Source organism: Arvicanthis niloticus, chromosome 30 (genome assembly GCF_011762505.2).
Source record: "Arvicanthis niloticus isolate mArvNil1 chromosome 30, mArvNil1.pat.X, whole genome shotgun sequence".
Classification (NCBI taxonomy): domain Eukaryota; kingdom Metazoa; phylum Chordata; class Mammalia; order Rodentia; family Muridae; genus Arvicanthis; species Arvicanthis niloticus.
The window spans coordinates 17,682,006-17,706,348 of record NC_133438.1 but is presented as its reverse complement, the minus strand read 5'-3'; the positions used below and the strand labels follow the sequence as shown (position 1 = coordinate 17,706,348).

At 40.3% G+C, this 24,343-nt stretch overlaps 1 protein-coding gene across 7 annotated transcripts in view; it reads right to left on the bottom strand.

Moving 5' to 3' along the window:
- L3mbtl3 (L3MBTL histone methyl-lysine binding protein 3) overlaps positions 1-24,343 on the bottom strand; it is a 104,161-nt gene that overhangs the window by 6,174 nt on the left and 73,644 nt on the right. For all 7 annotated transcript variants that reach the window (XM_076927979.1, XM_076927982.1, XM_076927980.1 and 4 more), the window contains 4 exons: positions 23,960-24,074; positions 22,398-22,500; positions 12,871-13,020; positions 2,410-2,489 (listed from right to left, as the gene is read on the bottom strand). In XM_076927979.1, the coding sequence (XP_076784094.1) occupies positions 2,410-2,489; positions 12,871-13,020; positions 22,398-22,500; positions 23,960-24,074 (448 nt within the window). The remainder of the gene's footprint in view (positions 1-2,409; positions 2,490-12,870; positions 13,021-22,397; positions 22,501-23,959; positions 24,075-24,343) is intronic.

Here is a 24,343-nt window from a genome sequence, read left to right as displayed (position 1 = left end):
TACAACAGCTGAGAACACTCCGATAATCTTGGTTTAGATACCTTGAGATTAAAGGCGCGTGAGATTAAAGGTGTGTGAGATTAAAGGTGTGTGAGATTAAAGGTGTGTGACTTAGAAGTATAGAGATCAGAGTTAGAGACAAGACCTAAGGGAATGATTAAAGGTGTAACTTAGAGGCGTGGCTTAGAAGTAAGACATATAAAATGCAGAGGCAGACAGTAGGGTAGGAATCAGACATTAGGGAGACCAGAGAGAGAGATTCAGACACATCAGACATTAGGTAGAGTCTGCCCTCACCCTCGCTCTTGCTGAACCCCAACCCGCAGACCAGAGCAGCAGCTTGGGCCTGGATACAGTGGCCACCCAAACATGGGTCGGCCTGGGCCTCAACATTTTGCCTGGGCTGCAACATTTATTTTGGCCGCCCCAACGTGGGGCTAGTGTGGACCCAAACATTATTGAACAGCCCCAAGTGTCATACCTTCCACTGAATAATGACACCAGGGAAGTGGACAACTGTTTAGTTTTTTAACAGTTAACAGAGAAAATAGAGAACCCATAGACCGACAAAAAATATCTATGCTATACAAAGAACAACAACAACAAATAATGAAAACGGCAAACAGAAAACAAACCCTAGACAACAGGAAAACAAAAATCCAGCTTATAAATGTGCAAAGGAGATGAGCAGACAATCCACAAAAGAAGAAATAAAACAGCCAATGAACATGAAAACTGCTCAACCTCACAAGGCATCGGAAAAATGCAGATCAAAAATGAATTCAGATTTCATCTTACTCTATCCAGACTGCCAGTCATTAAGGAAAAAAACCAAAACAAAATAAAACAAAATCCAGGCACAGTGTGGACAAAAAGAAGCTCTTAGACCCTGTGGTGAGAATCAGGCTAACCCTATGGACTCAGTATGAAGCTTTGTTAAAGATGTCCCCATGCTGGGTATTACCCATAGGATACCAGGTGGACGCATTAGAGACGCTTGCACAGTGGTTTTTACTGCAACACAATTCCCAAGAGCTAACCTAAGGTACCTACTTAGGTGTCCTGCAACAAAGGAGGGGCTAAAATAATGTGGTGTGTATGCATGATGGAAATTTAAAGAAAAAATGACATTTGTCATTTACAAGAGGATGGATGCACCAATCCCAAATGCTAAAATAATTTTTCCAGGCTTTACCGAATCAAGATTTGGGGTTATCTTACTTTTGTTGTATCTCTATTATAAATCAAACTTAGGCCACCACATTTATTTTTCTTCTTTTTAAGTTACTTAAGGCAAAAACCAAACTTAGGCCACCACATTAATTTTTATTCCTTTTAAATTATTTAGAACTATTTTGCTTAGCAACTACGGGGTAGGGGCTGGATGCAGCTCTGTAGCGGAGTGTTTGCTTAGGAAGTGCAAGAACCCAGGTCTGACCACCAATACCTAAGAAAAAGGTGGGAGAAGGGAGATAGATAACCTAAAACCTTAATCCCAGATATCCCCAAGAGTTGAGCAAGCACCTGAAATAAATATACACACAAGGGTGGCTTACACAAATGGCAAGGCTTTGCTCTGTATTAGAGCAACAGGGTAGAGATTGCTCTATAATTTGTCTTCTGATGGCTAACCATAGGTAAGTCTTCTACAAATGCGTGTCCTATTCCACCTTACACTTGTTTCGCTCTGCTAACACTGGAATCTCACTCTGTCAATACCATTCCATCTATTTCCAAATGGGGAATAATACGCCTTACAGTTCATTTCTAGGGCTCCGCATTCTTCATAGGGAAACCAACAGCCACTCTGTCAGGTAACAAACAGGAAGCTCTGGCATTAGCGGTAGCTTCTGGAGTCTTTGAAGATGATACTATAAACATATACCACTCTGATTCTGCTAGCGCCGTGCTACTTGAACGCTTGTTCAAAGGATTTCTTTTCATTTTGTGCTTTTACATCAACACAATAATCTGTTTGGATTTCAGAACACACTTGAAGCAAGTGTAGCTAGCAGTCGTAGAGAAGATGTGTGGCAAGGACCAGAGAGAACCTCTCTGCAGACCTTACAGCTGATGTTGGACCAGTGTGTGATAGAAGCTGTGAACACAGGCTACAGTTAAATCTGTGTCATTGCAAGTCCCTCAGTGTCTGGACCCTGAGCACCGCTCTTCCCTTGTTTTCCATGAGGGGAAAAACAAACCAAGTTCATCTCCAGTAAAATGTGATTGTTGTTTTCTAGTCATTTCGATTTACTTTTACTTATTCTGTGGTGCAGGAGAGTCAAACCCATTGTCCTATGGATTCTAGACACTTCTCTGCCACGAAACTATTCCACTGAGCTACAAGTGCCATTTATGGTTCTTGAATGTTTATGGCAATAACCAACAACGTGGTAACGTAATGGCTACCTTTGGCTTCCGCTGATTTCTTTGCTTCGTTTTCTTTTTTCTTTTCAGAATCTTCTTTGCTGTTTTTGGCATGCTGTTCCCTGAGAAAAACAGCTATGTCAGTATTTTGTGACAGAAGAATTTTAAAGCATTTCAGAACAGCATCTTAGCAACTGTTTTTCTTAATGTAAGGACTAATGAATGGTACCACTAAGTAATAAGGAATTAAATTCCACCATAAAGCAACTGATGCCAACAGCAGACATAGGAACCCACTTCCTTCATAGTCACTTAGGAAGGTTTTTAATGGTGAGAAATCTATGAAAATGAACTACTGGAGGAGACATGGCAACTAAATATTTCAACCACAGCTTGAAGTACACCTTCAGGAGGAATGACACTTGTACTCTTTGGTAACATTCAGAAAAAAAAAAGTCTCGAGTCTGTATCATATATTAATTAAATCCCTCTACATTCCTCTGCCTTGAGATCTGGAGTTGAAGCTGAGACTAGCACACTGGCATGAATGTATCCCAACTCTGGGAAGCTCTTCCTGGTCAGGTCAATTCCACACAAGTGAATTCACCTTTTTCTGTGCAGGAGTGAATGAACTCTTAAATCAACAGGCCTTGAATACTCTAAAATAAAAAAAAATAAAAAAAAATAAAATAAAAAAAAACCTTATTAAAAAGTTTAATTTGAAACCTTGACCCTGAAGTTAAGGACAAAATTTGGTTCTTTTAAAATAAGGCGCTAGGTATGCAGTGCATACCTTATAAAAAATAAAAATTTGTGGGATTGAAAATTGTTCGGCCTAATGTATTCCATTCTGAAGGTCACAATAAAGTGCAGTCTACAGTGTTGTATTGTGGTATCTGGCTGCACAATATAGAGCCTTACTTCCAAGGGTCAAGAACAAGGCCAATACAATTAGGCAGATTAGTCTAACACAAAAGGATAGCTTTATTGCAAAGGCACACTTTCTCCATTTGAAACTCCGATGTAGTAACGCACGAAACTATCAGAGGAAGCATGCGATGAATGTTCACTACGTTTTACAAGGATTAGTTTTCAAGAGTACACATGAAATCTCATTTGAACCTGAGCTCCTGGCTTAGTTTCTACTAAAACATCTTGTGACTGCTGAAGCCTCGTACCTACTGAAAATGAGGAGGAATCGGTTTTTATACAATGCAAATATTTTCCCAAGACATTCAGAGAACTCCGAATGGAAACTTTGAGGAAGCCACGTTCCTTCAGAACATCCTGAATCTGTTTAATTGAGTACTGAGCCAATTCACCAGATACAGGTTCTTACTGCACAGGAGAGAACTGATAGTTGACAAAGGACCTGAGGTATTGACAGAAAAACCTTGTTTTCTCCATAGAAACAGGAGAGCAGGCAACCATGATCACACACACCTGTAATCCTAGCTACTCAGAAGGTCAATACAGGAAATTTACATTGTTGAGTGTGTTCAAAGCTAGCTTGGACCTGCTTAGTGAGAGCCACCCTCAAAAAAAAAAAAAAAAAAAAAAAAAAAAAAAAGATGACAACCAAACCAAACCAACCCCCCCAAAGGATGTGAATACAGCTCACCCAGGTGCTTGACTAACAAGTATCACAATCTCTGGTACCACAAAAATAAGCAAAAACAATAAAATAAAGCACTCACAAAACTAGGCACAATGAAGTCATACTTTCTAATTATGACATGTCAAAGTCTTTTTGCTACATGCTAAATTGACTCAAATTTCTATCTTGTTTGTACTAAGCCAGAAATAATTCTTTGTGTCTACAAAGTCTATCCAAATATTGTGACTAGTGAAAAACAAAAAGAGTAACTTGGTGTCTATATCAATATTATTAGAAAAAAAAAATCACACAGTATTGTGAAACAATTTAAAATTAGAGTCAAAGAAATAAATGCAAAACTTCTAGCTCTTATAGGAGCTAGGAAGTTAGATTTAAAAATCTGACTAATTTTTTTTTAAATATTTTTTTTTAAAGTGAGACAAAAATTAAAAGTTAAGCCCTGGACTTTTCTGAGTTTGTGTGATTTCATGACCAGAAATATCTACTGACAACCAAAGTCACCTTCTTGTGGTTTTAATAAAGCATAATTACTCTTCAAAGTAAATTGTTTTAAGGTGAGAATGCCTTTAATCCTGGGGCTCAGGGTGCAGAGGCAGTAGATCTCTGAGGCCAGCCTGTTCTACAGAGTGAGTTCCAGGACATCCAGGGATACACAGAGAAACCCTGTCTTGAAACACCAATAACAAACAACCAAAAAAAAAAAAAAAAAAACAACCCACAAAATGACTACTTAAACAAAAGAAAAACTTTTTTTGTAGATTATGTTCAAATACAATGCCAACTATTTCTGTCTTAAAATGCAACAATAACATCTTTCTAAAACGAACAAAGGTAGAAAAGAAAAACAATATTTTCGAGCCAAAAAGTTCCTTTATACCAAAATCTGCCAAACTATACTCCAAAAGAAAAGCAAAATGAATATTACCCATTGTTCTTTATGAAACATGATCAGTCTTTCAATTCCCAAGCATAACTCATGACTGTTCATTAAGTTACAATCATAGAAACCTTAGAAGTAACTATGTGACAGGCCCTCCTGTGTTCCACATGCTGATTCCTTAGCTGAAGTGGGAGGTGGAAGGAGTCACGGACAGTCTGCTAAAGCATATAGAGTGAAGCAGATGGACAAACAGGACCGTAGAGGTCACTGAGATTAACCGAACCCAACGGTGAGCGCATCCAGACACGAGGGAGAGGTCGGTCAGCATTCTTCCGAACACACTACAAGCCAAATAATGGCTGAGTGCTGACAGGTTGGATGATGTCTGTAGCACTCCCAGGGCTAGGTCTGGTATTTTATACACTGAAATGTGAAGACATCATGTCTACATTTACAGGGGCAAGGACAGAAGCGGGTCTTTCTGACACCAAGGATCTATAATTAGAACCAAATTCTTTAATACTTACAAGTGAGTTTCTCAAAAATAAAATGCACACCCCCGTTCCAGGATGGTAAAGAGTATGTTTCATGCCCTGTGCTTATTCTCAACCTGTCCTTCCTTGAGAAAGCTGGGAATGAAGACTCTGCCTGCATGGTCCTAATTATCTTACATTTTATTTTTTTTTCTTAATTGGGGAACCATTATTCCTCTTCTCTAAGAGGTGAGAAATCCCTCTATCCCAATTTCTGATACTCTGGAAAGTTTCTTCCTGTATACAGAGATGAAATCATTGTTGTAGAACTCCAGATTTCTTGGCAGAAAGCTCTTCCTGCCTGCTCCTGTGGCACACAGTGGGCAGACGAAGGGAGAACGAAATGCCCGGCACACTAGCTCAGAGGCAAGTGGACACTTGTGGACTGGCCAAGGCAGGCTGTGGAAAGGAGAGAAGACTCAGGAATACACCCACTTGTGCAGTGGTAGTCCAGGGACAGGCAAATATGATCATACTACAATTTGAAAATTCAGGGAAAATATTATGATATTTTCTGTAGCCAAGAACAAGATATGCTCTTGGCAGATTAAAAAAAAATAGTAACAGAGCTATTTTATTACAATGTTGCTAAGCTTCTTGACCCAGTCTCCCCGGTGATTATTCTCACCTGTGCCAACAGTGTCATTAAGGTAAGAAGCACAAGCCGTGGTTATAAGTGTGTCCTTGGCGGGAAGTGGACCTTGTTCCGATTTCAGCTTTCCTATGAACTAGTTTTGCATGGACATTAGCAGCAAGTTACGTAACTTCCCAAATTCTCAGTTGCATCATTAACAGAACAGGGGTAATCGATACTAATGTGACATTTTGAAGATCGAATAAAATGTATGTAGAAAGTGCCTAGCATGGGGCCATACGCACAGGTGGTACCTGGCCCGTGACTGCTTTCTCTATTCCCTTCTCTGTTAGGATAAGATTGCTGGTAAGGCGAGCTGCTTGCTTACACAGCAGACCTTGATGTACCGGTTTCCACAGCCAGGCAGCTAGACAGCTTGGGTTATAAGCCAGGTCTTGACTAGCTGTGTGAACTAAAACCAAGACAGGATGGAGTAGTTGTGGTGGCCTAAGTCTTTAGTTGGGAGGCAGAGGCAGGGGTATCTGAGTTCAAGGCCAGCCTTGCTTACATAGTGAGCCCACTTTAGCAACAGCTTACAAACTAACAGTAAAGGCAAAAGTTACAAAGGCAGCCCAGGCTCTGCAGCACCTTGGACAAATTAACCCTTGAGTGGGCAATTTCTCTTGGCTGTTAGAATTTTCAAGAAGTGGTTCGTTATAAGAGTTCTTTAGCTTAAACTGAGTACAGCCTCAGCCAAAGCTTCCTCAAGAGAACCTGCTCAGCTTTAATTAAGACAGGAGCAGATTTTCCCGAGTCAGACACCTCTTTCACTTTAATTATGCGGCCCGTTTTAGATGTCTTACTAGCTTCCTGGAATCACACCTGTGGTAAATATTAGGGAAACGAACATGGGAAGCCCAAGTGCCCAGGAAAGCAGGTGGCAGCTGAAGGCACGCAGCTCACTTCCTTCAGAGTACTGATTGTTTTTTACTTAAAAACAATTCCTGACCAGTTATGTCTAAGCCAGCCCCAGTCAACTGAGAGTGGCATTGAAAAATATTAAACAGTAATGAAGATTTAATGGAGATTAAGGGAATTGTTACTCTAAATCAGGAAGAGACAGGACATGAGATGTAGGTAGAAACATGTCTGGGTTCATCACCTATAAAAACTGTTATTTATCTCTTCGCATGACCCACTAGCACTTTTTAAAAGTTTCTGGGTTAAAGTCATTCACAGATGAAATATCAAAGATCAAGAACCTCAGGGTATACCTCACCCCCAACACATCTTCTACTGATGTGCTGAGCCGAAGAACAAAGAGGGTACCCCTTCAAAGGGATTCCGGACAGGTGGTGACTGAAACACCAGATTACCTTCTTATGCCTATGGGTCCACGTGGGAACAAGAAATGTTTAGAGCTGAGCTCCTGTGGTGATAGCTTAGCAACAGTTCTAACCAGCCACGGCTCCATAACAAGATCTAGAGAGGTAAACGTGGCTTGTGCATTTTCTTTCTTTCTTTCTTTCTTTCTTTCTTTCTTTCTTTCTTTCTTTCTTTCTTTCTATTTATTTATTATTAGATATTTTATTTACATTTCAGATGTCATCCCCTTTCCCCATTTCCCCTCCCTAGAAAACCCCTATCCCATGCCCCCTTTTCCTTTTTGCTTTTATACATTTTTTTTTTAATGTTGATCAAAGGCTTTATAAGTTTGGTAATGCTCAATCAGAAGTGTAACCCAATACCCAACCTAGATATATAAACTGTCTTTTGTGTTAGTAAGATACAAGATAGACCTAATACCCAGTCCATCATTTTGTTGACTAACCAGAACCTCTGTCATCTCTCCTAACTAAAAGACTTAGTTCTGAACCTGTCTTTTTTCTTGGCTTTAGGAAGCATTCTGACCAATAATCCTATAAAATTATAATTTAACATGGGTTGGCAAGGGAACATAATAAATGGAATATAGTAAGTGTATCAAGTATCAAGGGGGTAGTGTCAAGATACCAAAGAAGAAGCCTCTAGACAAATGCACTGACACTTAATTAGTCAATACTCCCATGAGATGAAAGTTCTACTCAGTAAGGTGTGCTCTCTCAGGGAATCTGAGTTCTCAGTGCCCACTTACTGTAGAAAAGACAACAGACAGTATCACTCCTCTGCTCCAAATGGGAAAGTCTCCTGAAGACTTCCACAGTTCCTAACTTGTACCCAGAAGACTTCTCACTGGAGGATGGAGGATCTGGGAGCTTGGAAATGCTGGCTGAAAGAGAAGACTCTCTAGTTCACACTAGGCCCTCAGGACCAGAAAACCATAGCTCCCCAAGACTCCTCGTTAGCATTTTATAAACATTTACAAGTTTGCCTTTAATTAACTCTACTCTGCTTGGTGTGAACATTTCAAACAGCACATGTACGCATGCACACACACACACCATCATGCTTTATGCTATCCCATTTCCCTATCTGTTTAGCAGGGTATAGATGGGCTTTTGGTATGACTTGCAATTCATGTGAAAAACATAAACCAGATTGATGGCAGTGATTCTTATACCAAGCACTCTTGAATTCTCAGAATAGAAACATGAGGCCTACAACCGAGAAGCCATTTTAGGAGCCTATCATGAACTGCACAGACTGAATTGTTTTATTAAATTAAGTTTAGCAGTGGTCACTTGGTTACGAGGTGATAGAAACAGTTGCCAGGCATTTTAAAGATGCTTTATTGTGCGTCTGTGATTATATCTAAGCAGGTTTAGGCAGACTGGGGTTTAAAACACTATAAGATTCTCTAATAGACATAGCGTCTGATTTGGGTGAACGAACATGCAGATGCAGACAGATTTGATGAGAATCAGACTATGTGAGAGTATACCTTATATCCATTTCCAGTGGGTGCTTACAAGTAATAGTCATTCCCAAAATCCAACACAGAAACCACTTGCTCCTGTGACACGGGACTGTTTGTCAAGTGGAAGGATTCCCGAGATACACTTTGTATTTCCTGACTCAAAAGCCCCATTTTAAATAAGCATCTCAGATGATTCCATGCAAATCAAAGTTCCAGACCCGAGTTTTATTAAAACACACAGAGAAATACACACACATATTCAAAATCGCAGCACTTTTAGACTATGTGGCACCTGGTACAGGTGAATGGGTATCAAGATGGTGCAGTAGCTCCTAACAGCACATGGCCCATTCACATCTCTGGTCACTGGCTACCTCCTGCGGCTCACACAGGGCTGATGCTCACTTGCCTCAGCTGGAGGACTTAGAAGGAAACTGGTGTGTGAACAGTTCTACTCCCCTGCCCATATCTAAGGCTGGCTCTGAAATGTGTGGATTATGCACTTCCCAGAATATTCCCAGCTGCCTGTAGCTGTAACTGATGTGATGGGTAAGCTGCCTCTGATGGCCCCTCCCACTTCACTCTTGCTCTTCTAAGGTGCTTCTTCAACTCCCAAATAAACCACCTGCAATCAAATACACCTCAGGGTTTGCCCTGGGAAGTGCACATGACCAAAGGAATAGCGAAGGGCAGCAAACATCTGAGCTGAGCAAGGACCAGGAAGAAAAGACAGACATTGAGCCATCTGTCTCATGTGCCCAAAGCAGAAAATCTTGAGTGGTTCTTGGAGCATTTCAGATTAGGAATGCTCAACTTGTAAAGTCTAGGCAAATACAATTTTTAAAATTCCATTTTTAAAACAGTATGACCACAGGTGTTTTGGATAGGGGATGGCCAACCAAGTCCATGAAACAAAGAAGTAAACAAGCAACCTATTCCTCCTTTCAGAAACACTAAGAAAAACTATTTAATAATAAGGTTCTCAACCTATGGGTTGTGACCCGTTTGGGGGCCAAATGATCCTGTCACAGGAATCCTATGTCAGATATTTACATTATGATTCATAACAGTAGCGAAATTACAATTAGGAAGTAGCAACAACAACAAAAAAAATAATTTAATGGTTGGTGATCACCACAACATGGGGAACTGCATCACTAGGAAGGTGAGAACCACAGCAAGAGGGCTTAGGTCTTACTAGTTACAGCCTGAAGAGCTTTTCAATTAAGTTCTTCACCTTTATCATCCTCAGTAATTGTGATGGTTTGTAAACACTTGACCAAATTAGAGGTGTGGCCTTGTTGGAGTAGGTGTGTCACTGTGGGCATGGGCTTTAAGATCCTCATTCTACCTGACTGGAAGACAGTCTTCTCCTGTTTGCTTTCAGAACAAGATGTAGAACTCTCAGCTCCTCCTACATCATACCTGCTCAGATGCTGCCATATTCCTGCCTTCATCAAGGACTGAATATCAAGGAGGTTCATAATGGACTGAACCTCTGAACCTGTAAGTCATCCCCAATTAAATGTTGTCCTTAAAGAGTTGCTTTGGTCATGGTATCTCTTCACAGCAGTAAAACACTAACTATAAGAATCCAAGAGACAAGTGAAAGATTATAGGCCATAGGCATGGTATGTAGCGAAGCGAAGAGATAAACTCAAGGGTTTCCTGTGCTTCTCCCTTCTGTTACATTGCTTTCCATGAAGGATGGAGCACAGAGCCGAGAACATAGTTTGGTGCAGAGTCAAGCCCGGGAATGTTTAGTTCATCAAAATTTTACAACCAACACTCAGATGTCCTTCATTGGTATTTGTCTTCTGAACCATAACTACGAAGCACTGATCAGGAAAATGATTTTAAATCATTGACTATTTACTCAGGAAAGTAACATTTAAGAAAATGTCTAGAAGAAACAAGAACTATCCTTCTATAAACCCTGGTAGGGCACCAGTAAGTACTTAACAAATGTGTTTTGTAAAATATTTTTGTATATTTATTTTCAGCAAAAAAATTTTTTTCTGCCAAGGATCATACAAGCTTTGATTGAATATGAGATCATACACTATATTTCAATGAATTAATTAGGCCGTGAATTTGTCAATGAATTAGGCAGATAGTTCACAATTCTTATATCTTTTTATAACTGTGTGGATGTGTGTGGTAGCAGTGGTGTATGTGTGTGTACATATGTGTGTGTACATATGTGTGTGACTATGTATGTGTGTAAGGGAGTGCTTATATATATATATGTGTGTGTGAGTGTGTATGTATGTGTATGAGTATGTATGTATGTATGTATATGTGTGTGTGTGTGAGGGTGTGTATGTTTGTGTGTGACTATGTATGTATGTGTGGGTATGTTACTGTGTGTTAGTGTGTTAGTGTGTGTGTGTGTGTGTGTGAATGTGTACATATGTGTGTATTTTGGATAGGGTTCTCTCACCGATGCCTGATATTTATATGAGTACCGGGGATCCAAACTCAGATCTTCATGCTCATGCAGCATGCACTTTACATATGGAATCACCTCCCTAGTGGCTCACGATCATTGTTATTCTAACCTCTTGGTATACTGTTGATTTTCTAAAAATGGAAATGCCTTACTGTTTCTTGATTACTGCAAAGAAACTAGAAGAAATACAGAATCCTATACAATGACTTATAAAATGTGTATTCTATCTCTTACTCCTCCCTTACATATTAAAAACAAGATACTGGCCAAAGCTAATGCAGAATGGGATAACCAAGAAGATGCAATTAAAGCAAGAGGCTTTTGAACAGTCCACAATTCTTTGCTGAACAGTTTTATGACACAAGTAAGGGTCATTTCCGGAGAGGGAAGCTCAGTTGAGAAAATGTCCCTACATCAGATGGGCCTGTGGGCAAGCCCACAGCACATTTTTTTGGATTGACAACTCAGAACACTGTAGCTGGTGCCACCCCTGGGCTGGTAGTCCTGCAAGGGATAAGAAAGCCAGCTGAGCAAGCGACAAGGAGCAAGCCAGTAAGTATCATTCCGCCATGGCCTCTGGCTCAGTTCCAGACTGTAGGTTCCAGCCTTGTTTGAGTTCCTGCTGTAACTTTCCTCAGGGATGGACTGTGGGATGGAACTGAAAACTGAAATAAACCTTTCTTGCCCCCATGTTAATTTTGGTCCATAATCTTTTATCACAGCAATAGAAATGCCAATTAAGACAAAGTCTGAAGTCTTACGAACAAGTCTTCACAGCTCTGTCTACACCACCAGAGTGCACTCTGCCACCACTTCCTCCTGAATAACCCCAGCCTAAAGTAGATCACTGTGGCTGCAAGAGTCAGACATAAGACCCTCCAGCCATCTCTCACACAGTCAAACAGGACACACAGAAACTATTATAACGCACACACACACAACTCAAAACACAACATCACAAGTTTTACAACAGCTTGTCGTTTTCCTAAAAGAGGTAAGTAAACGCATCAGGAAAAAAAGCAGAATGTCCTCTGTCTCCTCCACAACCAGCTTCCTGGCTGAGTCACACTTAGTTCAGGGTTGAATTTGAACTTGCTTACTTATTTATTTGACATGAAACCTCACTATGTTGCTCAGCTGGATCTGGAACTAAGCAATTCTCGGGCTTTCCCGTCACCTGCAGCTTTTGGTGCGTGCCATCACAGGCAACTTCAGTTAAGCGTTAAAGGATCTTAGGAACATTGGTTCTTTGATCTCTTGGTTATATGGCAGGACGGATGAAAGGGCTCGTCCAAGTATGGATCTCTATGCTGTTTCTCAGTAAACAATCAAAATCAAGTGCTTTTCTGTTTTGTTTTTGAGGCAGAATCTCATGTAGATCAGGTTGGCCTTACACTGTGTGGTTTTAACCTCCTGATTTCCTGTCCCTAACTACCAAGTGCTAGGATTCTGGGAGTACATCACCAACCTGGCTAAATCAGGGACATTTCTAGCACAGGAAAATATAGCCACCAAATGTAAAGCATACAAGACCACGACTTAGTCAATGAGGGTGTTTCTGAACAATGTAAGTAGCATCACTTAATTACCTGGTTTCAGGAGACGAACTTTCGTTGGTGTCTGTCCTTTTACTTCTTGGGAATGAGAAAGAAGATGGAGTCAGCTCAGTACTTCCCAGGCGGTCTGGGAAGATGCGGTCCTTACTCAAGTTGATTTCTGAATAGGGACAATTGGCACCACTAACAGAGTAAAAAAGAAAGAGAAAAGTGCACTCCCATTAGATCATAATTATATCAATTAGAATTGTGTGCTAGGGAATGTAAGAGTTCAAAGTTGAACCAAGTATATTACATATATGTGTGCATCATACACTAACATAAATGCAAGGCTAAAGATACAGCAATAAGATATATCTTTTCAGATGAGTTCATTCTGATAGAGAACATATCTGCACTTGATTTCAAGAAGGACTCTGCTGCACGCTTTCAGACGAGGGACAGTCAGAGGATTCATCTGTGCTTTTTAAAGGCAAGGCCTATACATAACTCTGGGAATAATCAGCCGCAAGACATAGCCACTCTTGGGAGATTTATGGCTATTTAATTTCCCTTATAACACTAACTTTCAATGTCTCCATGGAACACTACTTACGCCTGGGACTGCAGTTACAGCCGATTTCCTCGAGGACACATACATGCTTTAGAACTAATTCTAACCCTGATGTGAAAAGGGGCCAGGGGCCAACCTTTCCTATCTGCACTTAGAGGGTAAACTCTCAGGTGCCATGGACCTGTGATCGAGGTAGAAGAAACCGAGGTCACTAAGTGTTAACTTAGCATTAACTAGCAGATGCCTGGCTTAGTGGCATTTCTGTCTCTTAAGCATCTATCTGGGCACCAGGTTTCCTGATACATCAAGCTCTCCCGTTGACTTCCTATCTTGCCCCTTTGCTGTGAGAGGCCTTCTTAAGGTTTAGACATTAGGTACATTATGTTGGCATCTTTGTTTTCTTTTCGTTAGTTTCTATGATGATGGGATTTTTAATAACCACTCAGGGGAACTTTTTAAACAAAGCCAAGAGAAACTGAGATTTCTCCTGGGGAAAGAAGAGGGGAGTCTGAAATGCTCCCTGCTAAGAGTGACACAAAGTTCATCACGGATACCTTGTAAGCAAAGTGCAAACTTTAGTAGGTACATGCTGCTCTATACTTGTGCCTTAAGCAAAACTGATAGCACAATCACATTAACATGGACTTCTGTCATGTCAATCCAATCACAACAAAAACCCAGAACGCAACTGAATGAAACCTCGATGGAGCACGTACAATATATTAAGCACTGTGCTGTACTTTTATACAAACTGTTCTAATCTTCCCAACACCCTACAAAAAAAAGACATTTCACATGACACACTAGGGTTTAAAATGCTTAAGTGACTTCAGCCTTGAACTTCCTCCTCATCAGCATCAATTAATTGAACACTATCAACTCAGTATCTATTGTATTAGCTACCTCCGAAAGCATTAGAAACTTAATAGCATGAGGGGGTAAAAGCCCACGATTCATTGAGGGATAGTCTAGGGGAAGACAGGCAATGCCTAATCACACAAATAAGTGATGTAACTTTACACTGGAAAGGCTTCTATGAAGAAAGAGTATAGCGTAAGAGAGCACATGAGGATGCTTTATAGGCAGTGAGGAAGGGCTTCCCTAGGGGAAGAACAAATCCCTAAGGGTCAGGACCAAGTTGTCCACATCTACTTCTCCACACTTAGGAGGAAGCAATGCAACAAACAGGTGAGTGAGCCTGTCAGAGCTAGAAGTTGAGATGTCTGGAAGCAGGAGACACAGGGAGGGATAGAAGCACCAGGTAGTAATTCAAGGCTTTATCTTGGGTTCAATTTGAAGCCTTTGGGTAATCACTAAATTAGAGAAGTAACAGGGATTGACTTGAGTGTAAGTGATGGAAACGTAGGGAAGGTTAACAGACTGTCAACATCTTCTGCCATCCCATGATGCACTGTAGGCAAAGAAACAGTCTGTGATATGGAGGAAACCAGAGTGTTTTGTTTGTTCTGTGTTTGAAGAATCTGAGGCAGAAGAAACACCTTATACATGCATACATACACATATACAGACATAAACACATACATTTCTAAGATAAGATGATTAGTGGTAAGTAAGTTCAGAAAAAAAACAATAACCATGGAAAGTTTACTCCTAATATTTAAGTAAAATTGCTTTTTGCCCGAGGTCACACAACAATAAAATAGTTCAGCATAATGAGTCTACTCATTTGATAACATGCATACTATCAGTCAGTCATGAAGAAAAAAATCTGACCACATTCGCAGTTCAAACACTGCCTGGGGTCCTGCTCAGGTCCTGCGTGAACTAATCAAGAGTTCATGGGTATAAAACTGCAAAGCTAGTGTCACTTACTATGAAAAGAGACTTGGAATGGGACAACTGGTAGCTTACTTAGCTAGGAGGCAGCCAGCCAGGTGTGGGCAGGGTGCAGAGCGTGGAATGACATATCCCCTGAAGGTATCTGAAGAGGATAAGGTTGCTGGGGACAGCATACATGTACCATGCATCTTAGCAAGTCCATTATATTATTCCTCAGGTTCAGGGACTACAAACACAAAGCCTGACCTGCCTGTCCTCTAGTCCTCGAGACAGAAAAGCCCAAAAGGGAGCATCCTGTAGGTGTTTGGTCCTTCAGCCACCTGTACCTGCCAAAGAAGCAAGTGTGCTGTGTGCTGCCGTGTGCCTGAGAGTTCAACACCTTCTTTACTGCTGAGCTTCAGTTCAGGGAGGGTACAAATAAAATCCTATTCAGTGTCACAACTTATCATCATCATTGGCAATTCTCCCTAAAACCATCAAAAATTACAGATAACTGGTTCCTCCCAAGCTCTTGAGTCTCTGCTCTGATGAAGGAACTGAGTTCTCCCAGCCTCAGATCATCTCTGATGCCTTCCACTGTTCCTCTACTGGATGTTATTCATTGAATTTATGTACTTCAACTTCTTGGCAGGAAAAAACAAAAAGCCAAAGATAATGCTTTGGTTTCTTTTGGCGGACAGGAGCATGCTCGCAATTCAGTTTCCCTCACCATTAAGTTACCGGTGTAACAAGCAATGAACTACACTGTGTATATTTATTTTGGAAGGCATCAAGGTTGAAGGACACACCACCAGCTTCACACAATGGAAAACCAAGAGGAAATTTTGGAATGGTGTATGTCCCCAGTGAAATACCAGTTACAAAGCAGACAACTGTTCGAGCTCCTCAAAAAGAACACTTCACTTACATAGTTGACTAAATAGAAAACTTTAAGATAGGTGGAGATAGCCTTGTTATCTAAATGCCTCTTTTTTTCATTCGAAAATAGATAGATTGCCCTTGCTCATTCAGTCAGTTGAAAGAGAAACAATCCGGCCTTCTGAAGAAATTCCCTAATGAGTAAGAAAATCTGCTCTACCAAGGCAGCCAGCCATGTGGTGGTCAGCCACAGATGTACACCAAGCCAAGCCTCTCTCTGCCTTCCAACCCTGAGCAAACCTCATCCTCACACCTGCACAGTGGACAGAGGGATGCCAGTTGGCTCCTGAGGTGGGAGGTGATGACTAAAGGGGGCGTGACAACACACAGTAGAGCCCCACAGCAACAGCGGAATGAGAAAGTCTTCAGGCAGTGGCTGATAGGGCCTGGCAACTATCAGCTCTGTTGTCTCATCTATGCATAGTGAAGAGTATGTGTGGTGTCACAGGCTGAGTTTTCATTTGAAAATGAAGATGCCCTACCCAGAGGATTGGTCTTCCCTAGCATTCATCCATACAACCTGAGTAGCGATTCCAAGAGAGTACTCACTTGACGGATTAAAAAAAAAAAATGAGGCTTCAAAGGGAACTTGTACAGTGTCCTTGGTAGTCTGATCATAAATACTGGCTCTTAAATTGCTACACGATATCGGTAAATATTAGCGCAGTTTATGGAAGAATTTCCTCATTTCTAATCCGGGGCAATGGAACTGATTTGAAAGCACCATCAAAGAGCTGCGGCCGCCAGCCGCTTGCCCTGCACACAGCTCTATGTGTGGCAGCTTTCTCTGCTAGGCAGGGTTCCAAGTCCTTTACATGAATTGGTTCTTTTGCAGCCTACATTACAAATGAAGACATTGGCAGGGAGAGGTGGGATACTGTTCCAAGATTCCCAAGGCTTTACCTGATGTCTTTCAAGGCAAGCCAAGCTACGGATGTGAGTTTTTCCCCATCTTGTCTCCCACTATCTACCCCGCAGGGTATGAACGACAGTGAAACTTTTAAGTAGCCATGTTTTCAAGGACTTGAGTTTAGCACCTCTGTTGTTGAAAGGAACAAAGATTTGCAACATCAGCAGAATCACCAAGTGTTCTGTTCAATTTTTCTTCTATTATGCCACTAAGTTTTAAAAGATTTAGTGTGTGTCTGTATGTATGTTGGGATGTGTCCATGTGAGTACAGGTGCCTACAGAGACCAGAAGAATGAGTTCCCCAATATGGATGCAGTTCCAATGTAGTAACTTTTAAAACTGAACATGAACTTTGAAAACTCATCAGAATTTAATACGTCTATGGAGAGAGCAAATTCTCATTGGCCTTATCATTAAAATTTTCTAGTTTTTCATGCACTAAGCTTTTAGCAACTAAATGTTGGTAAGGTTTGATTCCTTGGGGTGAGTTAACACTCCACCACAGGGTTCATCTCTCCTGCTCATTCGATCTCTCCCTCTTTCCCTCCCTTCCTTAACCCCTTCTCCCCTCCAGTTATTCATCCAACGTCCTGTCAGGAAAGGACAGTATAGATCCTGTGGGATTCTTTATGATAGAACAAATATTAGCAAGTTATTACACACCAGACACTTGACCAATATTTGCTCCCAGAGACCTCTCGGGGGGCTGTTTTCCTGATATCATTTCCTGTTGACATTGTAAGTAAAACCTTGTCTACTGCTATTCACTGTTGTACTAAAACCCTTTTAATCATAAATATCTGTCCTTAAATACATAGGTAGCACATCCAGTTTAAGCACCTAATAGTTACTCTCACACACAATACTGACAAACACACCAGAGAGGCTGTATCAAGTGACTGCTCTGCACAAGAGCATCACAGGCGTGCCTAGACATGAAGGCCATTCTGGGCTGCACTGAATTCTGCTTCTAGCAATGCACCATTCAGCACACTTACTCAACCACTCAAACTTTCCCTCATTGTGGGGAGCCAACAGAAGGCGGCTATCATCCTTGCAGCCATCTTGAGCCATATACCCAGATAAGAGACTTCATTACAGTAGCCTACAACAGCTGAGCACACTCTGATAACATCTTGCTTTAGATACCCAGGATCTTCCCTTGGGTGTGTGAGACTTAAAGGCGTGACTTAGAGGCGTGGCTTAGAAGTGAGACATATAAAAGGCAAGAGGCAGACAGAAGAGTAGAGTACAACTTGGAGTTAGTTATTAGACATTAGGAGTACAACTTGGAACTAGGAATTAGGTTAGAGAGTACAACTTGGAGTTAGTTATTAGGCATTAGGTATTAGGCACTTGGTACTTGGAAGAGAACTTGGAAGAAGTAACTTGGAACTTGGAGGCGCTAGGGACTAGGAACTAGGGACGAGGAACTTAAGATTTGGGACTTGGACTAGGAAGAGAGACTGAAGAATAAATAGGATTGAATCACACTCTGTCTGGTCTCCATTCTTCATGTCCATCCCCACTCTCTCTCTTGCTGAACCCCAACCTGTGGACCGGAGCAGCTTGGTGCAGTGCGGGCTCTAACAGTTTAACCCCCAAGGCTTTTGGCAGTGCGGGTTTCAACACTGACAGAGCAGCGGCCCGTGACATTTTGGCCCCCAGACGTAGGGCAGCTCAGGCCGAAATACCTCATCATCTACAAGTGATGTTCAATTCATAGACTTGCTGTGAGGGTTAAATATGGTTATACGTATGAGTCCTTTGAGCAGTGGTTATGACAGAGGAGGTCAAACATCCTACACATTATTGTTATTATCTTACGAAGGAGATATTTAAGCTCCATTGTGTAAGGAAAGACCAGCAAAAATCAAGTGATATGGAAAACTCCATAAAGCATCCTTGGCAGGGCTCTAGTCCTTCCCAACGTAGATGATGCAGATGAGGCCTCCCTGACTACTTACTACTCACTCCCGCCAATGTGGGGACTGCGGGGTCCATCTTCTATACAGTCACTAAAGCCTGTTGGCGCCAAGCAGGCACTCAACACTCAACAGGATGCGAGAGCTGGGTGGACGATGCTGTATGAGAAGAAGTTTACAGATGTGCATCCACAGTTACTACTATGTAAATCACTCCATGGAATCCAAAAAATATTCCTTAGAGACTGCTGGAAATAACCCCTCTGGTTTAATTTCTGGAAGAGCAGGTTTTATACATCAAAGATGTACCTGTGAAGGCAATAAATCTATAGCACATCTACTTCTATGTAACTTCAGCTCTCTTAACCCCTTGTGGGTTTTTCCCATTCTCTGACCTCTGAGTCAGACAAAAGAATGCTAATGTTTAGCTCCCACTTACACGCTCTCTCCCAGAGATGGAATCAAGCATCCTGGCTACTGAATACCTCTAGAGAATTCCACACCAGACATCCAACTCTTACTGATCATATTTCAATATTAAAGGTTGCCTCCTCAAACTATCTTACTAAGTGCATACGCTGCATATAACATTTCTTAGATCAACCATAATCTGTAATCTTCAGCGATCACAAGCAATCCTAGCCAAACCAGTCTTTTGTTACTGTGCTCGTAAAATTATCCTTGCCAAAAGAGCAACTTTCTTTGTTATCTACGTAAAGAATGTGTGTTTTGATTTATTCAGTTTCTCAGTAAATTAGCCCAAAGAGAATTTTCTCATTATGTTTTGCTAAGCACAGCGTTCTCAGCAAGAACAGAAATAATTGCCAATGAAAAGAACCTTTCAGAGAATATGTATGCTGCAGTGAGCTAGTCCACAAGTGGACAGATGAGATGGAAAACAGGCTGGACTTGCAGAGGATTAATTCCTGCCAAGGAAGCAGTGCTGTGCATTATAAATTAAAAAGACCATTTCAGCAGTGTAGAAAACCTGTGCCCAGGCTGGGCAAAGTGAACAGAAGAGCTTGGGGCTGCCACTGGCTCTCTTAGCTTTTTTCCTTCTGTCCAGAGACCTGACCCACCAACTCTGCACAAGTCAGAGATCCCAGTAGCTATGTCCTGCATGCACAAGATTATCAGTATAGTTTTGTGGTCAAGCCTTGTCTTTTCCATTATAAACTATAGTCTCCCAAGAGAATATTCTTCAAGAGAATGAACAGTTCTCTAGCATGGTCCTAATTACTCTAAAAGTTTCCTTAGCACATTTCTGCATAAGTTATTCTCTGAGTCTTCCCATAATTCACCCCTTTTAATGACAAATACAACACCACCTGTCACACTCAGTCCATCAAGAAATTCCCCAAAGACAACCCTAAACTGTGGGAGCAGCTGGGCTGGAGGAGCCTAAGGGGAAGGCCATCATGATGAGTGTCAGGTGAGGTGACATGGTTGTCTCTCTAGGCTTTACTGCCACACTTAGTTACTTCCACCTAAGGACATGCCAATGAGTCTATACACAGTGCTGTACAGCGGGTTTCCTTCCAGAGCCAAAAACCACATTTTAAATAGCCAACTGTATCCCAACACCATGTCAGTATTTTCCCAGTTTACAAAAAGTTTTTTTTTTTCATAATTTATGAAAATTACCTCCAGTCTAAGGAACATTGTGAAACTATATAGTAGATGAACCCAAAGATCATTGTTTTAGTAATAATTTTGTATCTTACATTTAAAATGATGCTGTGTAGTTGAGAGCCTAAGTGTGGGATGTTCATGGAGCAGAGCAGTGAGATGGAAGAGATCAAGACGAGACCCACCAGATCCTTTCACCAGTGGCCAGAGAAAACAAGTTATCATGCACGTGGAATACTACACTGTCCTTGTGGACACTACAAGCTTCCCACTTCCCATACAGCTTATGGGAAAGGAACAGTTCCTATACCAGAGTGTTGTTCTGAAAGCTGGCTCACCCATTAAACAACAGAACAACCTTTAACATAAAGTAGGTGAATATTCAATAAATATTACATGTTCTGACTGAAAAAAAAACCTGTTCTTCAAAAGAAACCACCAAACAGAAAGATTTCTGAAATTAGGATGGGAGTTTTGCACACTCGGGAGCCGCATCCTGCACTCACCCTGATGTTATTAGCTGAAAGGTGATCCAGCTGCCTTCATGAGGCATAGTTAATGGCTCCTAAGATGTCTCCAGTAGAGTTTAAATTAATGTTGTATCTTTGGTTTGCAGCCATGGAAATGGCACAAAGAATTTTAAAATGGTGTCTGCCAATAGAATCATCATCTTGTTTCTATTTATTTTTTATTCTGGAACATAATGAACCTCTTAAAAAACAAAACAAAACCTAAGTAACACTTGTGGATGCAGAGATACAGGGAAAGTTCAGTGTACCCAATGAAAATAACACACCAATTTCACGATTCTTATGAACTCTTCGAGGCGTGGGTAGAATGTTTGTTTTTAATGTTATAAGGAGGGCACACAGGTGCCACTGCACGCACATAGAGGTCAGGGCCCCTTTCCAGAGCTGCTTCTCCCCTGTCTTGTGGACTCTGGGTGGAATTGAGGACGTCAGGTTCAGTAGCATTTACCTACTGAGCCACCTCACTGAGCTGCAGTTTCTAAACTTTAAGAACCACATTCATACCCTATATGAACTAGATAAAGAAAGTTTCCTCAATGAGTAATCTAATTAGCACGCCTCATCACTTACACTGACACGACTACCATTTTAACACACACTCAGATGGGTGATGCTTGCCCCTTAAAAATCACCATAGATGATAAGAACTTGTCAGTATTTCAGTAATATTTTTAAATATCTACCAAAATCCCCAAATCACCTGAACATCAATTTTTAATTATACTTTTGGTTTTGTTTTGTTTTTTAAGTTACTTACAAGTAAGAAAAAAATCGTTTTTCTGACCATTAAGTTCTTACATTTGATGGCATGGTTTTCTGATGTTCACTGGGAATCTACACTAGCTCATCTTTTTATTCAAAATGTAAAGCCACCCAATCACATCATATTCAGCTAAATAATTTCAAAAAGGTCTGCCCTCATTTCATTATTAATGGTAAACCTCAAATAACTATTTTAGAAGCCATGGATCTGTAAAACTAACCAAGTTTCAAAAAAAAAAAAAAGAAAAGAAAAGAAAAGAAAAAGAAAAAAGAAAAACCAAATAACAAAGCAAAAAGAAAAAAAAACCAAAATAACTAAAATAAATCTATTTTAAACAGTAAATATGTGTTCTTTCAGGAAGACTTAACTTTAGATATATCCTTCATTTTTGCAGTCTCCATGGTAACCACATTTCTTAAGGCTCTGGGCTCTGAATATAAATCAGTTCACATCTGTTTCTTATAGAAAGAAGCATTTTCTACATTCAGGGATCATGTGACCATGCCTAAACGTCTCTATGGCAAGCACATACCTCTGTGTGCCCAGGTACCTCGATTTTTTAAAATGACCAATTCCCCTGCAGCCTAGAGTTGGACATCCCCCAGTTTCTGACGGCTCCATTAATTCTGCAGGGCCTGTAACAAACGTGATAAAAAAAAAGAAGTTAAAAAAGAAAAATATGACAAAGCTGAGCAGAAAGCTAAAGATTTAACTGTGTAGAATAAAAACAGGATAGAGAAAAAAAATAAGAAAACAAAACAAAATTCCACTTTTGAAACAACAAATACCTATAGAAAAATAAGTAGTTCTTGTAAAAAAAAATTAAAATGATTTAGACATCTCTGTTTTTATAAGATTTCCTCATGGTTCACTTTGTCACAAAGGTTAGTTTTCTTTAATGCTAAAATGGTAAATTTTGAAATAACCTTTTTTATAAGATACAGACAACAGAGGTACTTAAATCTGATTTGATAGAAAAATTCGAAAGAACTTTTTATCAGATAACAAATTGTACAAGAATATTCAGTGTGAAAACTTCAAACACTAGATTGTTGAATACGAAATGCAAGCATCTTGTTGGAACTGCCGAGCCAGCTAAGTCGCCATGGCTGGAAGGCACAGAAGCGTTACAAATCTCTGCAGCTCCTCTGCATCTTGGACCGTTCTCATTCTCACCCTCATCCACATGTGTAGGTGAATGCCCTCCCAGATATGGCTCCAACATGCATGACTATATGAAATTTAGGATTTCCATGTTGCTTCATAAAAAGCACAACATATATATATCTGAAAGTCTGATTTTGAGCTTCTCTTTCATGTTTTACAATACTGATATCCTTTATGTTACGTATACAAACTATGTGCCATAGTTTATTTAACAAATACCTTCTTCCAACTGTTTTATTTTAGACATTCTGCAATTAGAAATATACATTTATACTGTAATGCACCATCAGTTGGCATACAGCCCACATAAAGTTACTCACTGTATAATGAAAAAACATTATTAAAAAAAGACACCTGACTATAGTTTACTGTATTTCTCATATTTTCCCATACAATGTATGTATTCTTTAAAATTGAGATGATATATTCTCCACCCAACCCACCCCATATGCTTTTTTTATTGAATTGAATTGAAATCTTTATTGAAGAAACTACAGATTCACATGTAATATAAATCATAAGGCAGAGGGTGGCCGCCTTAATACTTTTTTTCAACTTCGGCCAGTGATAACGTTTTCAAGGTTACAGTATAAGGTTTCTTATTAGAATATCTGATACTGAAATTTTAATCGTCTGACAAATTATCCTCTAGAAATTAGCACTACTTTCAAAAGGTTATGCTTCGTTGCAAATATAGCTCAAAACACCATACTTCTTTAGGCAATATGGATTTTTTTCTTTTATAATTTTGTGCATGTGGGGGGTGTGTGCACGCACGCATGCATGCATGCATGTGTACACGCACTTGCTGGTGGCAATTAAAAAAGGAGAAATCAGAAGAACAGAAAGAAGTGGAGATAGGAGACAAAAGAAAGCACATTATTCAAGAAATGAAACCATTGACAATGGTAACTCAGTGTATCTTACTTAGTGGAGCCTGAAGAGGGTGCCCGGTCTTGGAACACCAGCCTACAGGGTGAATATCTGGAGAGTCTGCATCAATCCAGTAGTCATAGCAACTGCTCCAGCCATCAAAGTGAACCTGGGTGGCAGAAAGAAGAACACAGAGTCAAAGAATACTTCTGTAAAACTTCAACCCACGGCACAAGCCTTTCATCCTTTTTTTTCTGATTTACAGAGTATATTTAATATCTAATAAATCACTTCAATTATTTAAAATACTTCACTCACAACCTGAGATAAAGGATGCTTTTGAAACTATCAACGAATTATCTAAACACAAAGATGCATCAACAGTTCTACATGATATTATACATATCCTTAAATACTGTCCACAAATGCAGAAGAGAA